Source organism: Drosophila suzukii (genome assembly GCF_043229965.1).
Source record: "Drosophila suzukii chromosome 2 unlocalized genomic scaffold, CBGP_Dsuzu_IsoJpt1.0 scf_2c, whole genome shotgun sequence".
Taxonomy (NCBI): Eukaryota; Metazoa; Arthropoda; class Insecta; order Diptera; family Drosophilidae; genus Drosophila; species Drosophila suzukii.
Window position 1 is genome coordinate 24289112 of NW_027255896.1, and position 23954 is coordinate 24313065.

General features: G+C 50.5%; 1 protein-coding gene across 1 annotated transcript; it reads right to left on the reverse strand.

Moving 5' to 3' along the window:
• Positions 1-19002: 19002 nt before the first annotated feature.
• LOC139354375 (fibrous sheath CABYR-binding protein-like) lies at positions 19003-20373 on the reverse strand. The gene has a single exon (XM_070998598.1). The coding sequence runs from the start codon at positions 20371-20373 to the stop codon at positions 19003-19005; it is 1371 nt and encodes a 456-aa protein (XP_070854699.1).
• Positions 20374-23954: the final 3581 nt, after the last annotated feature.

Sequence of the window (23954 nt, forward strand, 5' to 3'; positions counted from 1 at the left end):
CGAGAGATGTGGGGCTCAGATCGCGGATATGATAGCCCAGGCTCCCCAAGTTCAAGCTGTTCCTACCCAGACTTACATTCCCTCTGGATGTCGGCTGCCTCCGTGCGATACCGAGGTTTTCACCGGAGATTATCTGCGGTGGCCGACCTTTAGGGATCTGTTTACGGCCATTTACATAAACAATCCAAGGCTGACGCCAGTTGAAAAATTGTTCCACCTAAATGCCAAAACAAGCGGCGATGCACACACGATAGTGTCAAACTCCCCCCTTACTAACGACGGCTTTCGCTCAGCTTGGGCTAACCTAACTGAGCGTTTCGAAAACAAGCGGTTGTTAGTAAATAGCCAATTGAAAATACTTTTCAATGTGCAGTCCGTTAATCAGGAATCTGGGTCAGCTATCCGTGAACTTCAACGTACCATCCAGGGTTGCCTTACGGCTTTAGAAATGTCCGGAATTGAAACAGAAAATTGGGATTGCCTGCTAGTGTACATGTGCTCCTCCAAACTTCCTAAGCTCACGCTATCCTTGTGGGAACAGTCCCTGCACAATAAGGCAGAGATTCCGACGTGGCAGGAACTGAACGCCTTCCTTACGGAGCGTCACCGGACCTTAGAAGCCATAGACGACGTACGGCCGTCGGGATCGAGTCAATCTCTGCCAAAAACATCCGCCCCCACTGCAGCGCCTCGAAGAATAAATTCATACGAGATAAGGGTAGCACCCAAGCCAAAAGGATGTGACCTTTGTAAGAAGGAAAACCATCCTGTCCGCACATGTGCACGGTTCCTCCAGATGACGGTCGACGAGCGTTCGGCATACATAAGGAGGAAGCAGCTGTGTCTAAACTGCTTCGCACGAGGGCACCAGCTGCGTGATTGTGAGAGCACTCATAGTTGCTTTACGTGCCGCGGCCGCCATCACACCTTACTACACAGAGGCAACTCCTCCCAATCGCCTTCGAATCCCGCCCCAAGACCCAGATCAAGACCAAGTACACCAGTTGCCACCGCTTCCCGGTCCACGGACTCGACAGTACAAAATTACTTCGCGACGGGGTATAGATCCGTCTTGCTGGGCACCGCCATAATTGACATATGTCACTTGGGGTCGAATTTTAAAGCTCGTGCCTTGATAGATTCAGGATCAGAGGCAACCTTCATTTCTGAGCGGCTGTTCAATCTAATTAAGTTGCCTCACCAGGTAATCCGAGCCCAAGTATCAGGCTTAAACCAGACAGTATCCGCTGAATCCAAAAAGCTCTGTCAGTTTACCATCCGTTCTCCGACCAGGCCTGGCTTGCAAATAAACACGACGGCCTATGTTCTTCCTCAATTAGCTGGAAACCTTCCATCTTGTCCGATTCCGCAACAGTTTCTACGGGATCTTCCCGAACTGTCACTAGCGGATCCAAAGTTCTACGAGAGTGCACAGATAGATATTCTGGTCGGGGCCGACATACTGCCATCCATTCTCCTAAGCGGCACCCGGCCGAATATTTGTGGCTCTCTTCTCGGGCAAGAAACCATTTTCGGGTGGATCCTAACAGGACCCGTTCCTGCTCCAAGGGAAAATCAGATTTCCGTTTTTTCCACACGAATCTCCCACACAGTTGACACGTCCCTGGATAGGCTTCTCACCAAATTTTGGGAGGTGGAGGATCTGCCAGTAAAAGTGACAAAATCTTCCGATTTGGCTTGTGAGGAAAATTTTCTCCGAACGACTACGAGAGACGATAACGGCAGGTATGTCGTAAGTCTTCCGTTTCGTGATCCTCAAAACGTAAAATCCGCCCTCGGTCACTCCAGATCCTCCGCGTTGTCGCAGTTCCTAAGAACCGAGCAACGCCTGAAGAGGGACTGTCAGCTGAAAGCCAAATACGACTCCGTGATTCAAGAGTATCTCGACCTCAATCACATGAAAGAGGTCCGTCCCACCCATAATTCTGCCAGTTATTACCTTCCGCATCATGCCGTGCTCAAGCCGGAAAGTACAACCACTAAGTTACGTGTGGTTTTCAATGCCTCCAGCCCTTCAGAGAATGGGGTCAGCTTAAATGATATCCTTCATGCTGGCCCAGTCTTACAGTCCGATCTAACTATCCAGATCCTGAAGTGGCGATATTTCCGATACGTCTACAGTGCCGATATCGAGAAAATGTATCGGCAGATATGGGTAGATCCGAAGCATTCCCCGTTCCAACGCATTTTATTCCGCAACAGCGAGGGGCACATTCGAGATTTCGAATTACAGACGGTAACTTTTGGAGTCAATTGCGCGCCATTCCTGGCCATTCGAGTCCTGCAAAAGTTGGCAACTGACGTGCAGCTCAGCCATCCAAGAGCGAGCAATGTCATTCGAAATAATATGTATGTAGACGATGTCCTTGCGGGAGCTGACTCCGCCGAGGACGCTAAGTCCATTGTTCGCGAGCTACAAAGTGCTCTAGATTCCGCGGGGTTTCCACTGAGAAAATGGACCTCCAACAACAAAGAAATATTAGCTCATATCCAAAGCGATCATCTTCTGACAGCCGACTTCCTCGAGATCGACACTGAGAGCACAGCCAAAACTCTCGGCGTACGATGGAAGGCGACGTCCGATGAGTTCTTTTTCGTCCCACCAGATTTAGCAACGGAAATCTCCCACACGAAACGACAAGTCCTTTCCCAAATTGCCAAGCTATTTGATCCAGCAGGCTGGCTCGCTCCATTTGTTGTGTGTGCCAAAATCTTTATGCAAGAGATTTGGCTTCAGGATCTAGGCTGGGACGATAAACTTCCAATTGAGCTGTGCCAAAGGTGGAACAGCTTTCTCCAGAGCTATTCGGTCCTAGACCAGGTCAGAATACCCAGATGGGTTTCCTTCCGTCCAGAGTTCCGCGTAGAGCATCACGGATTCTGTGACGCCTCGCAAAAGGCATACGGTGCTGCGATCTATGTGCGCGTAGAAGTGGGCCATAAGACGATGGTGCACTTGCTCACGGCCAAGACGCGTGTGGCGCCAGTCAAAACGGTGTCCCTTCCCAGGCTGGAGTTATGTGGGGCTCTCCTTTTGTCCGAGATGGCCGAAGCCATTCTTCCAAATATGCCGAGGCTGACCTCAAAATTCCACTGTTGGACCGATTCCACGATTGTGCTAGCATGGTTAGCAAAACCAGCGTGCCATTGGACTACGTTCGTTGCCAACAGGGTGACGAAGATCACCGAGTCCACTGAGGCGGCCAATTGGTCGCACGTTCAATCCGAACATAATCCAGCTGATTTGGCTAGTCGAGGAGTTCCCCTTCAAGAGCTGGTGGATAACCCGCTTTGGTGGCATGGACCCACTTGGCTGCAACGTCCACGCGATCAGTGGCCCAGCCAGGGAACCGACCTGCCGGTGACTGAGATCGAAAAGCGTGCCGTTAAAGTCCATGTGGCGTCTATGCCGTCAGAAGATTTTCTAGATCGCTTTTCCAATTTAGATAGAGCTTTGCGGGTCCTCGCGTATGTCCATCGATTTGTCCAACGATGTCGAAGACAATCACCGCCTTCCGGGGTCCGTGTAGAGGCCCAGGACGTTGCCGCCGCGGAAGAACTCATGACGATTTGCACTCAGCGCAGGTATTTTTCTGAAGAATACCGCTGCTTGAGTCAGAAGCGTCCTGTGCCCGCGGCGAGTTCGATTCTCTCCCTGAACCCCTTTCTAGATAAGAAAGGGGTAATCAGGGCATGCGGCCGCGTAACGGCCTCCGACAGTTTGCGGTATGATGAACGACATCCGATAATCCTGCCGTACGAATGTGCACTCTCGCGGCTTCTGGTCAAATTCACGCATCTCATTACGTTGCATGGTGGCAACCAGTTAGTGGTGCGTCTCACTCGGTCCAGATACTGGGTTCCGAGAATAAAGAACTTGGTGAAGGCAGTGGTTAACTCCTGCAAGGTCTGCGTTATCCACAAAAAGAGATTGCAAGTCCAGATGATGGGAAGTTTTCCGAAAGAGCGAGTGTCCTTTTCCCGCCCGTTCACGTACACAGGGATGGACTACGCCGGCCCGTTTGACATAAAAAATTATACCGGAAGAGCTTGTCTCATTACGAAAGGGTATGTGTTGGTTTTCGTTTGTTTTTCTACAAAGGCCATCCATCTAGAGCCTACATCCGACTTAACGACTGAAAAGTTTCTGGCCGCTTTCGCTCGTTTCGTCTCTAGAAGAGGGTGTCCTCGCCAAGTCCAATCCGACAATGGAAAGACCTTCGTCGGCGCCTCCACCGTGCTTTCCCGAGACTTCCTGCAAGCCGTTAAGGAGTCTGTGACCGATGCCTATAGTCATCAGCAGCTCACCTGGCAATTCATTCCTCCGGGGGCACCCCACATGGGAGGCCTATGGGAAGCTGGTGTCAAGAGCTTCAAGACCTTGTTTTACAAGTCCACCGCTACGCGGAAGTACACCTTTGAAGAGCTGTCCACCCTCCTAGCGAGAATCGAAGCTTGTCTGAATTCCAGACCGCTATCTCCCATGTCCGAGGATCCAACTGATCTCTTAGCATTGACACCAGGGCACTTTCTTGTTGGTGGACCTCTTCTATCCATAGTGGAACCTGAAGTAAAGGGCGAATCCAAGTCCATTCTGAACCGGTGGCAGCACTTAAGGTCTCTCCATCAACAATTCCGCACTCGATGGAAGGATGAGTACCTTAAGGAGCTCCACAAGCGCAACAAGTGGCAAGTCCCCACAGAAAATCTGCGTGTTGGCGATCTGGTCGTCATTAAGGATGACAATTTGCCCTCAAATGAGTGGCGACTCGGAAGAATAGACTCCGTTTTTCCGGGAGCCGATGGTAATGTCCGCGTAGTCGACATTCGTACGACACGCGGCATTGTCAAACGTCCAGTGACCAAGGTGGTTCTTCTTCCAAGAGAGCCGCCCAAAACTACCTCGTAACGAGCCGCGTTTCTTACACACCCTAGTCCGTAGCCATTTTCCACGTCAGTGTTAATCAGCCGTTTGTTTTTTTTCCTTATCCACACTCTAAACAGGAAAATGGCTCCCCGTCCACGTAGCGCTCAGGCTCTGGATAGCAGACGTACTCGAGGTACTCAGTCCTACCGATGCCGAGTCTGCCGCGGAATCCATCCTCTTCGAAAGTGTCAGAGGTTCCTAAAGCTGAGCGCAGAGAAGCGGCTGCGGGCAGTGCTTATTAACAAGTACTGCGCGAACTGTCTCGCACACGAGCACTCCACTGGGAGCTGTCGTAGCGGTGACCGGTGCAGAACGTGCAACCGGGATCATCACACGCTGCTGCACATGCATGACCTTGGTTCCCGGAAAAAGTCCGGCTCCAAGCAAAAGTCCCGCTCCAAGCAAAAGTCCCGCTCCAAGCCACAGCCCGCTTCTCCGCAGCGTTCGCGCCGGCAAGATCCGCCAACTCGCCAAACGCCTGCTCCTCCACCGCGCTCAGCATCCTCGACACCAGCTCCGTCGCTCGCCGCACTTCTCCAGCGGCATAGCGTTAATGTCCTCCCGACTGCTGTGGTGATCGTCGAGACCGGAGAGAAGAAGTTCGACACCGCCGCACTCATCGATCCGTGCACCCCGACAAGCTCCATTGATGCATCCCTGGCCGCCGCGTTGCGTTTGCCGACAACGAACGTGGGCGACGAGAGCATATGCACGGCGACGATTCGTTCGAGGGTCGACGAGGCCATCCGTGCGCTCAGTGAGAGCGTCGTCCAAAAATTTAAGGAGCTACCGCTCGCGGATGAGGTTTTCCACCGGCCAGCCACGATCTCATTGATCCTGGGCGCAGACGTCTACCCGAAGGTGATAAAGCCGGGCTTTCACATGGTCGACGAGGGACTGCCGGTAGCCCAGAAGACGGTGTTCGGGTGGATCGTCTCCGGCGCCTGTACGCAGGCTTGAGGCGTAGGCGGCTGGCCGAAGTTCCGTCCCCGTTATTATTTTTGCAACGCTAGCGATTGCAAGGGGGGCGGAATGTTCAGGCCCACTGTCCGGCGAATCTGGACTGGCCCCGCTATCCAGCTGCACCAGCTGCACCGCTCTACCGCTCTACCGCTCTCCCGCTCTCCCGCTCTCCCGCTCTCTAGCGCTCCCGCTCTCCTGCGCTGTTCCTAGCTCCCGCCATGAAGTCTCCGCTGCGCTTTGGAGCGCAGAGCGGAGCTTAGACTAAGTCAGTTCGATTTCTGAAGTTCAGTACAATAAACCGCGGTCGTACCCCCGCCTACTTTTACCCAGTTTAACTTCTTGTGCACATTTATTTCCGACTAAGGGTCAAATACGCGTTCGAGTGGTTTCTCCCCTACAGCTTCATCAGCACCAGCAGCAAACCGCACCAGCAGCAAGCCAGCGAAGCCTTTCGAACCAGCCCGCCGACGCCGAACGTTTTCCCGCCGTCGCCTCCCACGCCATTCCACCAGCGCCAGCACGGTACCCCGCTGCCCCCCGGCGTACAATCTGAAAATGAGATATATCTCCCTCTGGAACAGTTGTAAATGGGCGCCCAATTAAAAAGTGGGCCGAAGACAAGTAGGTGAGGTCAGTGTCAGGTGTGTAGCATAGCGGTCGCGAGTTCACCACTGCACTGATCTGAGCGATCAGAGTTTGCATTTGTTCAAAGGTAAGAACAGTTTTTCCCACAACTCGACGCAGATGTAGTTTAACGGAACGTACTGATGACTCCCACTTCCCTCCCCAATGTGGCGAATGGGGAGGTATAAAACTCCATTTGATTCCATCATCGGCCAGCGATTGTGCTAGATTGCGTTGATGCACTTGCGAAGATAAAAATTGCTGCATCTCATCTAGTGCCCGTTTGGCGCCAACAAAATTCGTCCCGTTGTCGCTGAAGATCTGTGAGCATTTTCCTCGAAGGGACATGAAACGCCGAAGACATGCCAGGAATGTGTCTGTGCTAAGATCGGTGGCCAGTTCCTAATGTATGGCTGATGTCACAAGGCATTCGGGGATTGCGCCCTCTCCTTTCCTTCAGTATAAATGGACCAGCGCAGTCACAGCCTGAGTGCTGGAAGGGTAAAGCTTCTGTTATACGGATGCCTGGTAGATCGGCCATGAATTGGTGCTCCGTGAGTTTACGTTGGCGGAAACATTTGATGCAGTTGTGAACCAGATTTCTTATCAGGTTGCGCGCACCAAAAATCCAGTACCTTTGACGAAAAATTACAAAAAGTGCAGAAACTCCTGGATGAAGATTTGTCGTATGCTCGTGTTCCAAGATCATTCTTGTGATGCGGTTCGACTTCGGAAGCAGTATAGGGTGTTTTACATCAGCTGGTAATTGTGAGTTGTCCAGTCGTCCACCAACTCGAAGAAGTCCATCCTTGCAGATAATCGGCGAGAGCTTCACCAACTGGGAGCGGCTGCGAAGTGGCTTGTTTTCCGTCAGAAGTTTGCGGTCTTCCATGAAACATTTCTGAGCCTCTTGCAGGCAAAGAATGCGAGCAGCCTGAATCTCCTCAAAGGTGAGCATCTTTCCGTTTGCCAGCGTTGCAGATTTAATGGCCTTGGTCTTTTGGATTAAGCGTAGGACGTAAGCTATAACGCGTACCAGCTTTGTCCAGGACGAGACGCGTTGAGTCAAAGCTTCGATTGGTGACAATGAGCAGCTTTCCTGTGCGGTTAATGCGGTGGTCTTCACTTCTTCTCCGCCATGGTTTTCTAAAAGGGAAGAACAGAACTTTTTAGAGGTCAACCTTACCGCAAGCATTTCTGGATCTTGCAGCCATGAAGGTCCGATCCACCATAAGTCAAAATGGAGAAGGTCCGAAGCAAGCATTCCTCGTGTGGCGCAGTCCGCCAGATTTGTTGGAACAGAATTTTGAACTGCACTACCACTGGCGACAGAATACCCAGCGGGTCAAAAACTTGTGCCACATCTGACAGCACTTGGCGTTTGGTGTTGTGCGGATTTTTTGTGAGGCAAACTTTGTAGGATGCCAAGAACTTTTGCTGTAGAATTGGATCCTGTGCCTTGTACTTCAGTTGTAGCGAGAGATCTGTCAGCGACACGTGATAAATTGGAAACCCATTTACCAAGTTCCATGCCTGCACATTTCATCAACTGGATCAACTCATTTTGATTGCGAATGAGCTCCTCCTTGGTATGTGCCCAGGTCAGTACGTCGTCCACATAAAACTGCTCCTTCAAGATTTTTGCAGCGGTAGGAAAGTCATGTTGATGGTCGTGAGCTAACTGCTAAAAATGGTGCGCAGGATGTGCTGTATATTACCGTGGTCGTTTCGTCTTCTCTCCAAACAATTCGCTGATAGCCACAGTGGTTGGCAGACACCCAGATTTGTCGATACATTTTGACAATATCTGCTGAGAAGAATGCTGGGTCCATTGCGCAGAGTTTCGTTTAAGGACCGTCTATTCGTGTCCTTGAATGAGCCGTCAAATACGACCCGTAATTTTTGGGTAATTACAGGATGATGTGGCAATTAAAAGCTCGGCCTTTTGTCAATGTCTTCTGGCGACAGTTCTCGCATGTGGCCCAACTGAAGATACTCACGCATAAATTGCACGTACTGTGAATGCAGATTGGGGTCTTTCTTTAGGCGGAGCTCTACACCCCTGAATCTTGTTAGCGCTCCCTGTAAAGTATCCGAAAACTGTTCCTTGGAGTTTTTGAACGGAAGTTCGACGATGTAACGCCCCTTAGAGTCCCGAGTGTGCGTCTTCACAAAGTGCTGTTCAAATTCATCGTCCTCTGGTTTCCCATGGAATTTCTGGTTGACATCCTCCAGCTCCCAAAGCGCCGTAGTGATTCGTCAATGTCAATAGCCGTGTGCATTGTTGTTGTAGATGAACATCCGGTAGTAACGATAGATGTTATGACCCATCCAAATATGGTCGAAATGGCGACGACGTTGCCCTGGTTGTCGAACATCTTTTGACCGGTGAACACGGTCCAAACGTAGTCGCTGCCCAGGAGTATATCAACTGGCGCCAACGACTGAAAGTCAGAATCCGCAAGCTCAAAGCCAGCGAATGCCTTGAGTGCTGAGGCAGCGATATCGTGTCTTGCCAACGTGGAGGTAATTTTGCTGAGTAAGTGAGCACGTACCTTCATTGTGTGATCTGAGATCCTTGACTGCAAGTCCAGTGTGCTGCAGCCTCTAGTTGTCTCAGCCTTGATTGACGAAATTCCGGTCGCCAAGATTCGTGACGGTGAGCGTGCCAGTCCGAGTGCCTTTACGCACCGCTCGGAGATGTACGACAGTTTCGAACCACTGTCCAAAAGCACCAGGCAGGTGGTGTGCGATCCTGTTGCGTTTTTAACAAACACTAGAGCTGTTGGCAATGCACTTTTACGTAGCCCTTGTGGCTGTGCTGCCGTTGTTGATCCGTTGCACAAGGATTCAGCTGTGGGAGCCACTTGTGCCTGTGCGATATGGCTGATGGTGACCGTAGCATCTTCGGGAGCACTTGGGATGTGCCTTTCATCATCTCGTGAGTGTGTCGAAGTGAACCAAGAATATCAGCATGTAGCAGAGAGTGGTGACGATTATGGCAAAACTTGCATGTGAATTTGGATTCACATTTTCGCGACACATGCCTAGGCTTAAGGCCGTTAAAGCGCAGTGATTTTGCCTTAACAAATGTGCGTCTCTGCTCGATTGACAATTCACCAAACTTTGAGCAGGCGTAGATCTTGTGCTCCTCCGAGTTACACTTCCCACAAGTGTTAAAGCGTGTGACGATCGCTTTGCTTTGCCATGTTGTTGGCCAACCTTGTAGTCTATGTCTGACTCACTTTTTCTGAGCTCAAATTCCTCGCAACGTCGGTCCAAAAACTTGAGTAGATCATCCACAGACGGTGATTCCAGTTCCCGGCTTCCTTCGATCCTCTCGCGAAGGGTTTCAGCGTCGATCTTGGCCAGGATGAAGTGTATAATCCAGCAGTCCCTATTGGTTTGCCCTGCTGCATCCAGGCCGCGTACAATTTGGCATTTGGCCGCGTACATCTGCTCTGGCGGAGTGCTGGAAGGGTAAAGCTTCTGTTATACGGATGCCTGGTAGATCGGCCATGAATTGGTGCTCCGTGAGTTTACGTTGGCGGAAACATTTGATGCAGTTGTGAACCAGATTTCTTATCAGGTTGCGCGCACCAAAAATCCAGTACCTTTGACGAAAAATTACAAAAAGTGCAGAAACTCCTGGATGAAGATTTGTCGTATGCTCGTGTTCCAAGATCATTCTTGTGATGCGGTTCGACTTCGGAAGCAGTATAGGGTGTTTTACATCAGCTGGTAATTGTGAGTTGTCCAGTCGTCCACCAACTCGAAGAAGTCCATCCTTGCAGATAATCGGCGAGAGCTTCACCAACTGGGAGCGGCTGCGAAGTGGCTTGTTTTCCGTCAGAAGTTTGCGGTCTTCCATGAAACATTTCTGAGCCTCTTGCAGGCAAAGAATGCGAGCAGCCTGAATCTCCTCAAAGGTGAGCATCTTTCCGTTTGCCAGCGTTGCAGATTTAATGGCCTTGGTCTTTTGGATTAAGCGTAGGACGTAAGCTATAACGCGTACCAGCTTTGTCCAGGACGAGACGCGTTGAGTCAAAGCTTCGATTGGTGACAATGAGCAGCTTTCCTGTGCGGTTAATGCGGTGGTCTTCACTTCTTCTCCGCCATGGTTTTCTAAAAGGGAAGAACAGAACTTTTTAGAGGTCAACCTTACCGCAAGCATTTCTGGATCTTGCAGCCATGAAGGTCCGATCCACCATAAGTCAAAATGGAGAAGGTCCGAAGCAAGCATTCCTCGTGTGGCGCAGTCCGCCAGATTTGTTGGAACAGAATTTTGAACTGCACTACCACTGGCGACAGAATACCCAGCGGGTCAAAAACTTGTGCCACATCTGACGGCACTTGGCGTTTGGTGTTGTGCGGATTTTTTGTGAGGCAAACTTTGTAGGATGCCAAGAACTTTTGCTGTAGAATTGGATCCTGTGCCTTGTACTTCAGTTGTAGCGAGAGATCTGTCAGCGACACGTGATAAATTGGAAACCCATTTACCAAGTTCCATGCCTGCACATTTCATCAACTGGATCAACTCATTTTGATTGCGAATGAGCTCCTCCTTGGTATGTGCCCAGGTCAGTACGTCGTCCACATAAAACTGCTCCTTCAAGATTTTTGCAGCGGTAGGAAAGTCATGTTGATGGTCGTGAGCTAACTGCTAAAAATGGTGCGCAGGATGTGCTGTATGTTACCGTGGTCGTTTCGTCTTCTCTCCAAACAATTCGCTGATAGCCACAGTGGTTGGCAGACACCCAGATTTGTCGATACATTTTGACAATATCTGCTGAGAAGAATGCTGGGTCCATTGCGCAGAGTTTCGTTTAAGGACCGTCTATTCGTGTCCTTGAATGAGCCGTCAAATACGACCCGTAATTTTTGGGTAATTACAGGATGATGTGGCAATTAAAAGCTCGGCCTTTTGTCAATGTCTTCTGGCGACAGTTCTCGCATGTGGCCCAACTGAAGATACTCACGCATAAATTGCACGTACTGTGAATGCAGATTGGGGTCTTTCTTTAGGCGGAGCTCTACACCCCTGAATCTTGTTAGCGCTCCCTGTAAAGTATCCGAAAACTGTTCCTTGGAGTTTTTGAACGGAAGTTCGACGATGTAACGCCCCTTAGAGTCCCGAGTGTGCGTCTTCACAAAGTGCTGTTCAAATTCATCGTCCTCTGGTTTCCCATGGAATTTCTGGTTGACATCCTCCAGCTCCCAAAGCGCCGTAGTGATTCGTCAATGTCAATAGCCGTGTGCATTGTTGTTGTAGATGAACATCCGGTAGTAACGATAGATGTTATGACCCATCCAAATATGGTCGAAATGGCGACGACGTTGCCCTGGTTGTCGAACATCTTTTGACCGGTGAACACGGTCCAAACGTAGTCGCTGCCCAGGAGTATATCAACTGGCGCCAACGACTGAAAGTCAGAATCCGCAAGCTCAAAGCCAGCGAATGCCTTGAGTGCTGAGGCAGCGATATCGTGTCTTGCCAACGTGGAGGTAATTTTGCTGAGTAAGTGAGCACGTACCTTCATTGTGTGATCTGAGATCCTTGACTGCAAGTCCAGTGTGCTGCAGCCTCTAGTTGTCTCAGCCTTGATTGACGAAATTCCGGTCGCCAAGATTCGTGACGGTGAGCGTGCCAGTCCGAGTGCCTTTACGCACCGCTCGGAGATGTACGACAGTTTCGAACCACTGTCCAAAAGCACCAGGCAGGTGGTGTGCGATCCTGTTGCGTTTTTAACAAACACTAGAGCTGTTGGCAATGCACTTTTACGTAGCCCTTGTGGCTGTGCTGCCGTTGTTGATCCGTTGCACAAGGATTCAGCTGTGGGAGCCACTTGTGCCTGTGCGATATGGCTGATGGTGACCGTAGCATCTTCGGGAGCACTTGGGATGTGCCTTTCATCATCTCGTGAGTGTGTCGAAGTGAACCAAGAATATCAGCATGTAGCAGAGAGTGGTGACGATTATGGCAAAACTTGCATGTGAATTTGGATTCACATTTTCGCGACACATGCCTAGGCTTAAGGCCGTTAAAGCGCAGTGATTTTGCCTTAACAAATGTGCGTCTCTGCTCGATTGACAATTCACCAAACTTTGAGCAGGCGTAGATCTTGTGCTCCTCCGAGTTACACTTCCCACAAGTGTTAAAGCGTGTGACGATCGCTTTGCTTTGCCATGTTGTTGGCCAACCTTGTAGTCTATGTCTGACTCACTTTTTCTGAGCTCAAATTCCTCGCAACGTCGGTCCAAAAACTTGAGTAGATCATCCACAGACGGTGATTCCAGTTCCCGGCTTCCTTCGATCCTCTCGCGAAGGGTTTCAGCGTCGATCTTGGCCAGGATGAAGTGTATAATCCAGCAGTCCCTATTGGTTTGCCCTGCTGCATCCAGGCCGCGTACAATTTGGCATTTGGCCGCGTACATCTGCTCTGGCGGTCGAAGGTAAGTTAACAAATGTTTCCAGCAGAGTGTTAACAATGTGACGTGGTCTATTGTACCGGTCAATTAGGCAAGTCCAAGCAGCCTCGTAAGCTGCATCCGTTATTGGCATATGTCGAATCAAGTCAGCTGCTTCTCCAGTGATTTACGTTTTCAAGTAGTGCAACTTTTGTATTAGTGTTAAATGTTGCTTGCTATGGATCGTACTCTCGAAGATGTTTTTAAAGGCAGGCCACTCCTTGTAGTCGCCAGTGAACAGCTTGATATGGATTTTTGGCAGTTCATTATGCATTACATTTGCTGCCGAGTTTGCCCTTGTTGCTCAGCCAAACGCTCGTTGAGCTGCTGCTGTTGTTCCAGAAAACGAACTAGGTTTTCGTTTCCCACTCCTACTGCCAATGGTGCGGCTTCATCAGGGTTGCCAGGTTGTCTGAAGTTGTTGCCTTCTCTTTTATTCTCCTGACATTCTTAACAGGTGCGTATGAGGTTGCGAAATAATGTTCTTGTTTGTAAGTACTTGTCCTCGTACCTTTCGTTGTCGATGGCTGGATCGACGTACCCTTCCTCTTCGTCAAAAAGGACCATTTGGTCGCTGATGGACTCGAATTCTTTCCATACGATGTTGAGCCTTTTCAATGAAACTTGTAGTTCATCAAGCTCCCATTTTGATCCCGCACGTGGATCTTGAGACGCCGTTAGCAAACGCGTTATGCTTGCCTTCGCACGACTTCTAGCTGCCTTCAAAAATTTTAACTGATCCATGTTAAACAGTAACTTAATTTGGCTAGAAGGACCAAAGATATGGTGTAGAATAAAAACGTTTTATTTCCCGAATTGAGTGGACTGTATTTAAATGATTAAATTTGTCACATTTTCTTGTGTGTCCCATTCTTGTTTGTCACATTTTCTTGTGTGTCCGATGCTTTCAGTTGTAGTCTTAACACTAAGTCCTAAAAAATATCTAAAATGTGACGAAGCTCCAAAATATATTAAAAGGGGCAAAGTTAGTATTTCATATACCAAAGGAGAATAAGATTCAAAATTAAATAACGCCTGTAATGCGTTCATCAACAATATCCTACTACATAATTTGTACTCCTTGAGTAAAAACACAATAGAATTTTTTTTAGAAATGTTAATATTATTATGTTTTAAATATTTAAATAAACATTATAAGCAAATAACATTATAAGTAAATGCAAATTACTTAATTGTACTTTGATCAAATAATTGACTTTGATGAAACAATATTAATTGCTTTGTTTTCTTTAACTACACCAAAAAAAATGATGATCGCTAGCTGAACATAACGGAATGTTTAACAAACATACATTATTATACATTAGGGTTTTTAGTCTATTTTTAAACCCTTGTAGAGGGTACTATGATTTCAGTCAGAAGTTTGCAACGCAGTAAAGGAGACGTTTCCGATCGCGGGAGTTGGCGCTTTTCAATCTCGCTTTGCTGCTTGCATTCCTCCATTTCCCTTTGGTCATTTAAGATGAGTAACGGGTATCTGATAGTCGAGGTACTTCACTATAGAGGTCTTCCTTGTTTTTTCTTGAATCTATATGTTTAACAAACATACATTATTTTTTCAGTCTCTTTTTTTGGCGCTGCCAGAAACAAAAGCCGGTCTAGAGAGAATAGAAAGCTCAGTGCGTTGAATTGTCGTTTAATTTTGACGCGATCATCTTAACGTAAATAACCGTTTATCAATTTTTAATTGCAATAAATTTTACATTAACTCTTTGCATTAATTTTTCTTTGCTAAGAACAAACCGTAAATTTATGTTTTACGCAGTTATATTTCTTGGACGTTGATGCACTATGGCCAGTACAAACAAGTGGCCCTTACGACTACAAGCAATGCTTGTTACGCGCGGAGCCCTAAACCGATTTGGGCAAGTAAACGAAATAGCGGGCATGGAAAACAATATATTTGGATATACATGTTGGCATGGAAAACGGTCGATAACGACGAACTTTTCTACAGGGTACATTACAGTTGAGGGAACTAAGAAGGAAAGGAGAGTCGACATCACCATCAAGTTCTAAGTGAAGGTCATTATATGAATTAGGTAAGCACATGGAAAAACATAGCTTGACATCACCTGCATACATTAATACAGTTGATGATTGTATGACATAAGGTAGATCATTAATCATTAAGCCAAAAAGTAAAGGTCCCAGTTGACTACCCTGTGGCACTCCAGAAGTAACATTAATTACTTTGGAAATTGTATTATTAAAACAGACCATTGGAGTTTCTATTAGAAAGGTAGGAAAACATCCACTCAAGTAGGTTGGGAGGTAAACATAAAATTGAGCATTTATAAATAAGAAGCATATGGTTCACTGAATCAAAAGCTTTAGAGATATCGATATAAATCGCATCAGTTTGATGATGTGACAGAAAACCTCTAGTAATTAAAGACGTAAATTCAAGTAGGTATGTAGAAGTAGAGCGACATCTAGTGAAGCCATGTTGACAAGGTGAAATAATAGACCGGCAATGATGCTGCATCTGACAGGTAATAATTATTTCGAAAAGTTTAGGAATAGAACTGAGTTTGGCAATACCACGATAATTTGATATCGGACTTGTTCCCAATGGGACAATAAAGGATTCCTCCCATATGGAAGGAAATCTACTTTGACTTAGAGACTGATTAAATATCTATGTTAAGGGAAAAGCAGGATAAGATGAACAATTTCTGAGTATACAACTGGGTATTCTGTGAGGACCCGGTGAAAATGAGAGCTTGAGAGTACCAAGACTCTGAAGAACATCGGATACATCAATCACTGGCTTGAAGATAGAGTTAAAATGAGATAGTGGGTATGATAATCTTTATTAATAACACTATTGCATTTCGTATACGTCGGAAATATCTATTATCATCAGATGCTACATTATTATTGAGAAAAAGAAAAGGAGGGAAGCAGATTTCCGTTTAGAACTGACAAAAGAAAAAAAGCTTAGGATTACTTTTTGAAATCACGCTTACAACGAGACAGGTAATTTTTGTAACAGTCAGAATTGTACTGGACAAATTCGCCTTAGCTGAACTGTATTTGGTGGAGTTTGTCTGCAAGCCGGATATTTTGAACCGTTTAAAAGGTCTGGTTTTGTTATTCTTTAGATAAAATAGTTGACGGGTCTCCATGGTTTAGAGCTGTAAGAATTCTTAATGGAGGAAAGAGGGACATGTTTATCAAATAGACGGTGAAGGACTTCATAAATGTACCCAACTGCATCATCAACAGAAAGGCCAACTAGATAGGACCAGCTTACTGCCAATAAAGATTCCACTAGTTTACCGTAATCTGTCCTTCTAAAACACAAACTGGGCTGTACATTGTAACGAACTGATTTTGTATGTCTGCTCGCTACGAGATTCGTGCGGCCAGCTCAGAAGATTGTGCGTTCGTCCTACCAAATTTATATGACGTGATTGCCCGTAGATCAGTGAGAAAACAAAGTGTTCAGATGGTAACAGTGGGATTTATTCTTGTGGTATTAGTACAGCGGGTGTGTGGCTGGGCTGGCTTCGGTATCTCTTGGCTCTGGTTCCGCCGGCTGCTGGCGCTCCTCTTTCTGGCTCCTCGACGCGTTGACTCGTCCTCCGACGCCGACGCGTTGCCTCGGGGTCGCTTGTTGCGCCTTAGACCCGCAGAGAGTTCGGCCTTGTGGGCTTAGGGAAGCGTCACCGTTCTCAGACTAGGGTGAACAAGCCTTGCTCTCCAGGCTGACGCCTTTCGAGGCAATACCTGTCCCTTGCTCTGTCCCGGACGGTCCCGCTAGGTTCTTGCTCAGTTCGCGCTGACAGTCAATGCTGCCGCTCGGAGGCTGTCTAGCGGTTCACTTCGCTTTACGCCTAGCGCGGACGAACGTTCCACCCGGCTTCACCCTAATGCGTGACGTCCGCGACGCTCCTGCGCTCCCCAATGAGCTCCGCGCGGCGATGGTAACGTGGCTGCCGGAAATGTCTGCTGGCGTCGCTGTCGATGTCCTCTGCGCTGTCTTCTGACCAGTATCTCGTTGTTCTGGCGCTCGGGGAGCTGGGCTGTCGCTGCTCGGGAACTTCGCCGGTAATCGCATGGCTCTCCAGGCTGCCGCCTCTTGAAACCGCAAATCGATCTACCGCTCGTCCGTCACGCCAGGTCCTGCTTGGTCGGGCAAGGTACGCTGGGTCGCAGACAACTTTCCTCCCCAAGCTGACGGCTCTTCGTCGTAGGACTCTTTTGCTTGTCTCTGACAGACCCGCCGGGCGACTCGCCAGGGTGTGGTCGTGACAAAGTTAGAAAACAAACGCCTTGACTTAGCCGCGTGATGCCTTTCAGAACTCAGCCACCTGTGTCTCAATTCGGAGATTCCTGATGTCCTAATCCCGAACGTCTCGACGTGGCGATCTTGCTCCTTGTATGCTTCCCACGGCGCTGCTTCCGACGACTCGCTTGGTTGTAGCTCCCTCGTAGATTATTTGCTTGACTGACTGTTTATTTGGTACTTTAATTGATCTTGAAGGTTTGACTCCTCGTGATCGACTGATCCAGCTGCCAGCGCTCTGCGGCCTTATATAGGGCCTCCAAGCACCGTTATTTCCCTTTTGCGCACGGCCCGCTGGATCTCTCCACTCTGGGTCCAAAGTCCGTGCCTCCTGGATGACCCCCTTCTCCTTCACGTACCGCTTTCAATCGATGCTCCGCCCACTGCTGCAGTCCCGCTGATTCCCGGGCCGCTTGTGGCACGCCTGTGTGCCGCTCCACTGCCGAGATGTGGCACTTCCTCTCCCGGTCCAAAGCTCACGGGAGAGTCCAAAGTCCGGTGGAGTTCCGTTATCCCCTTTTGCATACGGCACTCTTGCTCTGCCCGCGAAGTCTCCATTCTCTCTCGATCTCCATCCTTGGTCTCCAATCTCTCTCGCTCTCCTTCATTGGTCTCCAAACTCTCTCGCTCTCCTTCGTTGGTCTCCAAACTCTCTCGATCTCCTTCATTGGTCTCCAAACTCTCTCGCTCTCCTTCGTTGGTCTCCGAACTCTCTTGATCTCCTCGCCGCGCCGTTACTACGTGAATTCGCCGCGTATCTGGTAAGCGGCCGGCCATCTGCTGCTGCTTCTATTTGTGGGGAGTTATTCAACTCCTCACATTCCCCCCTTACTTCGGGAAACATTTAAGACTGGTTCCTACTCTCCGGCGTTTCCTTGCTTATCCTAGCCTTTGAGTCCTTGTGATTCCCGCGGCGCTCCCTCGTTGCTCCCTCGATGCTCCCTCGACGCTCTTAACTCCCTTGAGTTTCTACAGCGGGGTCATCCGCCTCGTAGCAACTTTAAATCTCCCGCGCCGATATTTCCTGTGTTCCCACTGGGACATCGATACTCCTGGGCTATCGATCCCCAGCTCGCTGCTCATTGCTGCGTCTCACTCCTTTCCATGTTTCCTCCGCCTGGTCACACCATTCGTGCGTGATCGATATTTATTCGCATATCGATACCGACGGTGCGGCGTTGCCACCTGCTCGTTTGCGATATTTCCACCTTGGCCGATATTTCCATTGTCGTGTGCCCATCGATCGCACTATCGTCCAGTGCCAATCGATCGCCTATCGAGGCGCCCCTTCCCTGGCTCGTGGTGATTTTGCAATTTTTCATGGGTAAGTTCCTTTTACATTTCCTCTACTCCTTCTCATCTTATCCTTCTCTCTCCTTTCGTCCTCTCTCGCCCTTCACTCGTCCTCTATCGGCTGCATCGGACTCCATATTGGCAGCTCTCGAGAGCGGGTGCGGAGAGGACTTCGCATTCACTTTGCAACCGGGACAGCAGGTAAGTAATTGACGTTCATTTCTTCTTCCTGGACTAAGACCATTTGACTTACAGGTTGCTGGAGTGGCCCATGCATGCCCCGTTCTTCTTCCAGCCACCCCAATCAAACTCATGGCCCCGTACCCCTTCTCTTGTTGCTTTGGAAAACCCTTGTGTTGTTTTTTGTGATTTTTTTTTTTTTTTTATTTATTTATTGTGCGAAAACCCGGATGCCCGCGACTCCGAGCCTCACCCGGTACCTCCTCCCGCCTTCGCAGACCTGGACGCACCGCCTGCCGCCCTTCCGCCGTGCCGTCGCGACCGCGAGTGCTTCCTCAATACCCACCGGCCACTCGCTCCTGGCGACCTCGCGCCAACCGCCTTCCTCCGGGGCCGAAACTTGCCGCATGAACTGCGGCCGTGGGCGCGTCGATCCGGGGTTCGAGACTTGACGCTGCAACGTCGGTCTTTGGATGGCCGGTGGCTCGGGCCACACCCACGGTCCCTTCTCCAGCGACTCCGCCTCCCCCGTCGCTGCCGTCGTCGCCGGTGTTGGCGGGCCCGTGCTTGGTGTCGGCGGGACCCACGCATCCTGTCGGCTCCTCGTCCGGGGGTCCCGAGGGTTCAACTTGGGTGCCCCCTCCTCCCATAGCCTGGGCACCTCCTTCGTCGGTCCTGTGGCGGGCCCCTCGGGCCACGTCCATGTCACCGTCTGCTGCACCACCTGCACCACCGACGGCTCCTCCGCCCTTGCCTGGTGGACGTCCTCCTCCTGCGTTTGCGGCATCGGCTGCGCGGTCGACTCCTCGCTCGGCGTCTGCTCCTCCGGTCGTCGTGGCTCCGTGTATCGCGGCGTGGGTGGCCGGGCCGGCCTCCACGGCGGCGTGGCCAACGGTGCTCCATCGTCGCCGTCTCGAGCGCCGTCCGTGAGCCACTCCCCCTCGTAGCGGGGAGTGGGTGGCACCTCGGGTAACCACCGCGGAGGGGATGGCGCGCGTGGTTCGTCCTCGTCCTCGTCCCTCGGACTGGGTTCCTCGGCCGCGTATCTGGGGGTGAGTGGCACCTCCCACGCGTCCTCCACCGGTGCCTCCCACAGCCGTCGCTCTTCTTCCTCCGCCTCTCGCAAGCGGGCATGCCACCGCGCCGCCGCCGCCTCGTGGTCCTGCCGGAGCCGCGCCTGCCATCTCGCCTCCTCCTCCGTCGACCGTTGCTGCTCCTCGTCCGACGGCTCCCGGTCTCGGAACCGCTTCTGAGACTCCTCGGTGGCCCGACAGACCGCCTCCGAGTGGCTCCTCGGGAGTTCCTCTCCTCCGACGTCCGTCGTCCCGCGCGGTATCCGACCGCCCGCCGCCGCCTTCCGGAGTCGCCACTCTCTCTCCTCGACGGCGGGATCGCCGATCACCTCGACGTCGCTGTCGGAGCTCACCGCGGGTTCCGGTGCGGAGTCCTCGTCTCGGGTCCGCTCCAGGGCCCGCCGCGGAGCTCGGGTAGGCCGGGTCTCCGACCATCCTTGCCCCGGGCGAGGTTCCTGGAGGGCCGCCATCCTCCTGCGTGCTTCGGCTCTGGTGACGCGTGTGCTCATGATGGTGTTCTGAATTTTAGTGCTCGACCGTCGCCAGGCTCCCCATACATGAAACCTCGGTTGCGCGCCTTCCTTTTGCCCGATACCGTTGTGTCCTTTCTTTGGGGCGCTCGCTCTCTTACGGTACAGCTCTCTTTGCTGTACCGTCTTCCCCCTTTCTTCGTAAACCACATGTTGTATTCCCTCAGATCACCGTGGCACTCTGGATGCTGCGGTGCGTTGTACCTCCCGGTTCCGTAATTAACTTGATCACCTTTGGTGAGTATTCTTGGAAGTTGTCCTTGGGCCTACACCTTGCTTCGGGGCGTTCCTGGTTGGTATCCTTGGTGTCCTTGGGTTATTATTGGGGTATCCTTGAGGTGTCTTTCGAGTCCTATTGGGGTATCCTTAGGTATCCTTGGGGTATCGTTGGGCTATCCCTAGGGTATCCTTCGGGTGTCCTTTGGGTACACTTAGAGGTATTGTTGGGGCGTCCTTCGGGTATAGTTTGGGAACACTTAGGGTATCCTTCGGGTATAGTTTGGGCACACTTAGGGTATCCTTTGGGCACACTTAGGGCATCCTTCGGGTATAGTTCGGGCACTCTTAGGGTATCCCTTTGGTGTCCTTTGGGTATCCTTTAGAGGTGTTGTTGGGGTGTCCTTCGGGTATATTTCGGGCACACTTAGGGTATCCTTCGGGTGTCCTTTGGGTACGTGATGTGCTTTCTTTACTATTTTTGTCGACCTTGTCCGTGTTCTTCCCGCTTGGCCTAAACCCGGATGACTCTGGCAACTGCCCGACGCTGAATCCTGTTGCCATCGCGGGTGGATCCCTATATGTTACCCGTATCCTTATGATGTTTTGTAAGTGTTCCTTCTGCCTGGCGTAAACGCGGATGACTCTGGCCACTGCCCGACGCTGAATCCTGATGCCTTGCGGTTGGATCCCTACATGTTACCCGTATCCTTATGATGTTTTGTAAGTGTCCCTTCTGCCTGGCGTAAACGCGGATGACTCTGGCCACTGCCCGACGCTGAATCCTGATGCCTTGCGGTTGGACCCCTACATGTTACCCGTATCCTTATGATGTTTTGTAAGTGTCCCTTCTGCCTGGCGTGATCGCGGATGACTCTGGCAACTGCCCGACGCTGAATCCTGCTGCCTTGCGGGTGGATCCCTTATCGTTACTCGTGTCTTTGTGTCGTCCTCGTAAGTGTCCTTTCTGCGTGGCGTGTGGATGACTCTCGCTTAGGCCTGACGCATAATCCTGTGGCCTCGCAGACTGGATCAATGTGAATTCCTTATCCATGTCCTTGCGACCTATCCTTATGGTTGATCTTTCTGCGTGGCTTGTGGATGACTCTCGCTTAGGCCTGACGCATAATCCTGTAGCCTCGCAGTCTGGATCAACGTGAAATCCTTATCCATGTCCTTGCGACCTATCCTTATGGTTGATCTTTCTGCGTGGCTTGTGGATGACTCTTGCTTAGGCCTGACGCATAATCCTGTAGCCTCGCAGTCTGGATCAACGTGAAATCCTTATCCATGTCCTTGTGCTACGCTGATTGTCCTTTCCGTGTGGCGTATTGATGACTCTCGCTTCGGCCTGACGCCTAATCCTGTCGCCTCGTACCTGACGTTTCTGCTGTCTGCTCGTTTTGTTGTTGCTTGAGCTCGCCAACGTGAACTGTCCTTTCTTTCTTCGACTGTGTGTGGCGAATTTTGCAGATCACTGGAGAGACGAAATCTACCACCTGGTAAGGGCCATCGTACTTCGGGGCTAGTTTTGCAGCGAATCCTTCAGCCGCTTTGGACAGGTGATGTTCCTTGGCCCACACTATATCGCCCACCGCTGGTGACCATTGTCTCCTTCTCAGATTGTAGTGTCTGGCTTGGTCCTGGGACGCCTTTTCCATATTTCGCCGCACGATCTCGAATACCTCTCTTAGTTTGTTGGCATTTTCCTCAGGGGTCTCCGTAGCTCGTCCAGTTCCTAGGGTTTCCTTATCGTATAGGCTGCTGGGTAGACGTGGTTCCCTTCCCTGGGTAAGAAACGCCGGTGTATGGCCGGTGGATTCCGATGTGCTCGTGTTCACTGCTAGCATAATCTCCGGCCACTTCTCGTCCCAGTTTCTCTGGTCCTGCCCTGCGAACTGCGCAATCATGGTCTTGACCGTTCTGTGTGCTCGTTCGGTTGGATTCTCTTGTGGTGTGTATGGCGCGGTGAATTGTTGACTGATACCCATCTCAGCCAGGAAATTTTTAAATATGCGGCTTGCAAACTGTACTCCATTGTCCGTTATGACCACCTTCGGGACCCCGTACCTTGCGATTATGCGCTCCCTAAACGCCTTCTTGAGCGACTCTGCCGTCGCACTGCGTAGGGGCACCAATTCCGTCCATTTCGAAAACCTGTCTATCATGACCAGCAGCATTTGGTTCCCGTGCTTAGATCTTGGTAGGGGTCCAACGAAGTCTGCACATACCGTGGCCCATGGTTCCTCCGGCACTTGGGTCAACATCTTCCCAGCCGCCTGCATCTAATTGGGCTTAAACCGCATGCAAATCTCGCATTTTCGTACGTGGGCTCAGGCGTCTCTATGCATGCCTGGCCAGTAGTATCGGGCTGCCAACCGTGCAATTGTCCTTCGGCTTCCTACGTGTCCCGCGGACGGTGCGTCGTGGTTTTCCCTCAACACTGTTTCTCGTAGCGACTTCGGGACGCACATCTTCCATGACGCGACGTCTTCACTGCCTGCTCGGTGAGGTATGTTTCTGTACAGTGTCTCACCATCCATAACATAGTCCGGGTACTTCTGCGGTTGGGTCCTTATCTTTTCGCCCATGTCCTTCATCCAGCTGCACTCTCCTGAGGTTATTGTTGCCGATGCCTCTTTTACTCCTCGTAGCGTCTCTGGTAGTGGTTGTCTTGATAATGCGTCGGCCACCACGTTTAGCTGGCCCTTTCTGTACGCTATCTCAAAGTCGTACTGTTGTAGCTCTAGGGCCCATCTGGCGATCCTTCCTGAAGGGCTTTCGATGCTGTTGAGCCACTTCAGGGCCATGTGGTCGGTTACTATTTTAAAGTGGTAACCTTCCAGATATGGACTGAGCTTCCGGATCGCCCAGACGATCGCCAAGCACTCCTTCTCCGTTGTCGAGTAGTTCTTTTCCGCGCCGTTCAGTGTTCGGCTCGAGTAGGAGATTACTCTTTCGCCCTTTTCGGTGTCCTGGGTCAGTATCGCTCCGATGCCGTAGTCGCTGGCGTCTGTTTGCAGGATGAAAGTTCTACTGAAGTCCGGGCATGCTAGCACTGGATCTGCCACGAGTCTTGCCTTAACCTCCTCAAACGCCATCTGGTGCTCTGGTGTCCACTCCCACTTACTGCCCTTGCGCAGCAGGTCGTTCATGGGTTTGACGATTCTGGAAAAATCTGGTACAAGCCGGCGGTACCACGACGCTACTCCTAGGTATTGCCGGAGCTCTTTGACAGTCGATGGCGGTTCTAGTTCGGCGATGGCGGCTATTTTTTCTGGATCTGTTCCTATTCCCTCGCTAGTCACTCGATGACCCAGGTACAGCAGCTCCTTTTTGAAGAA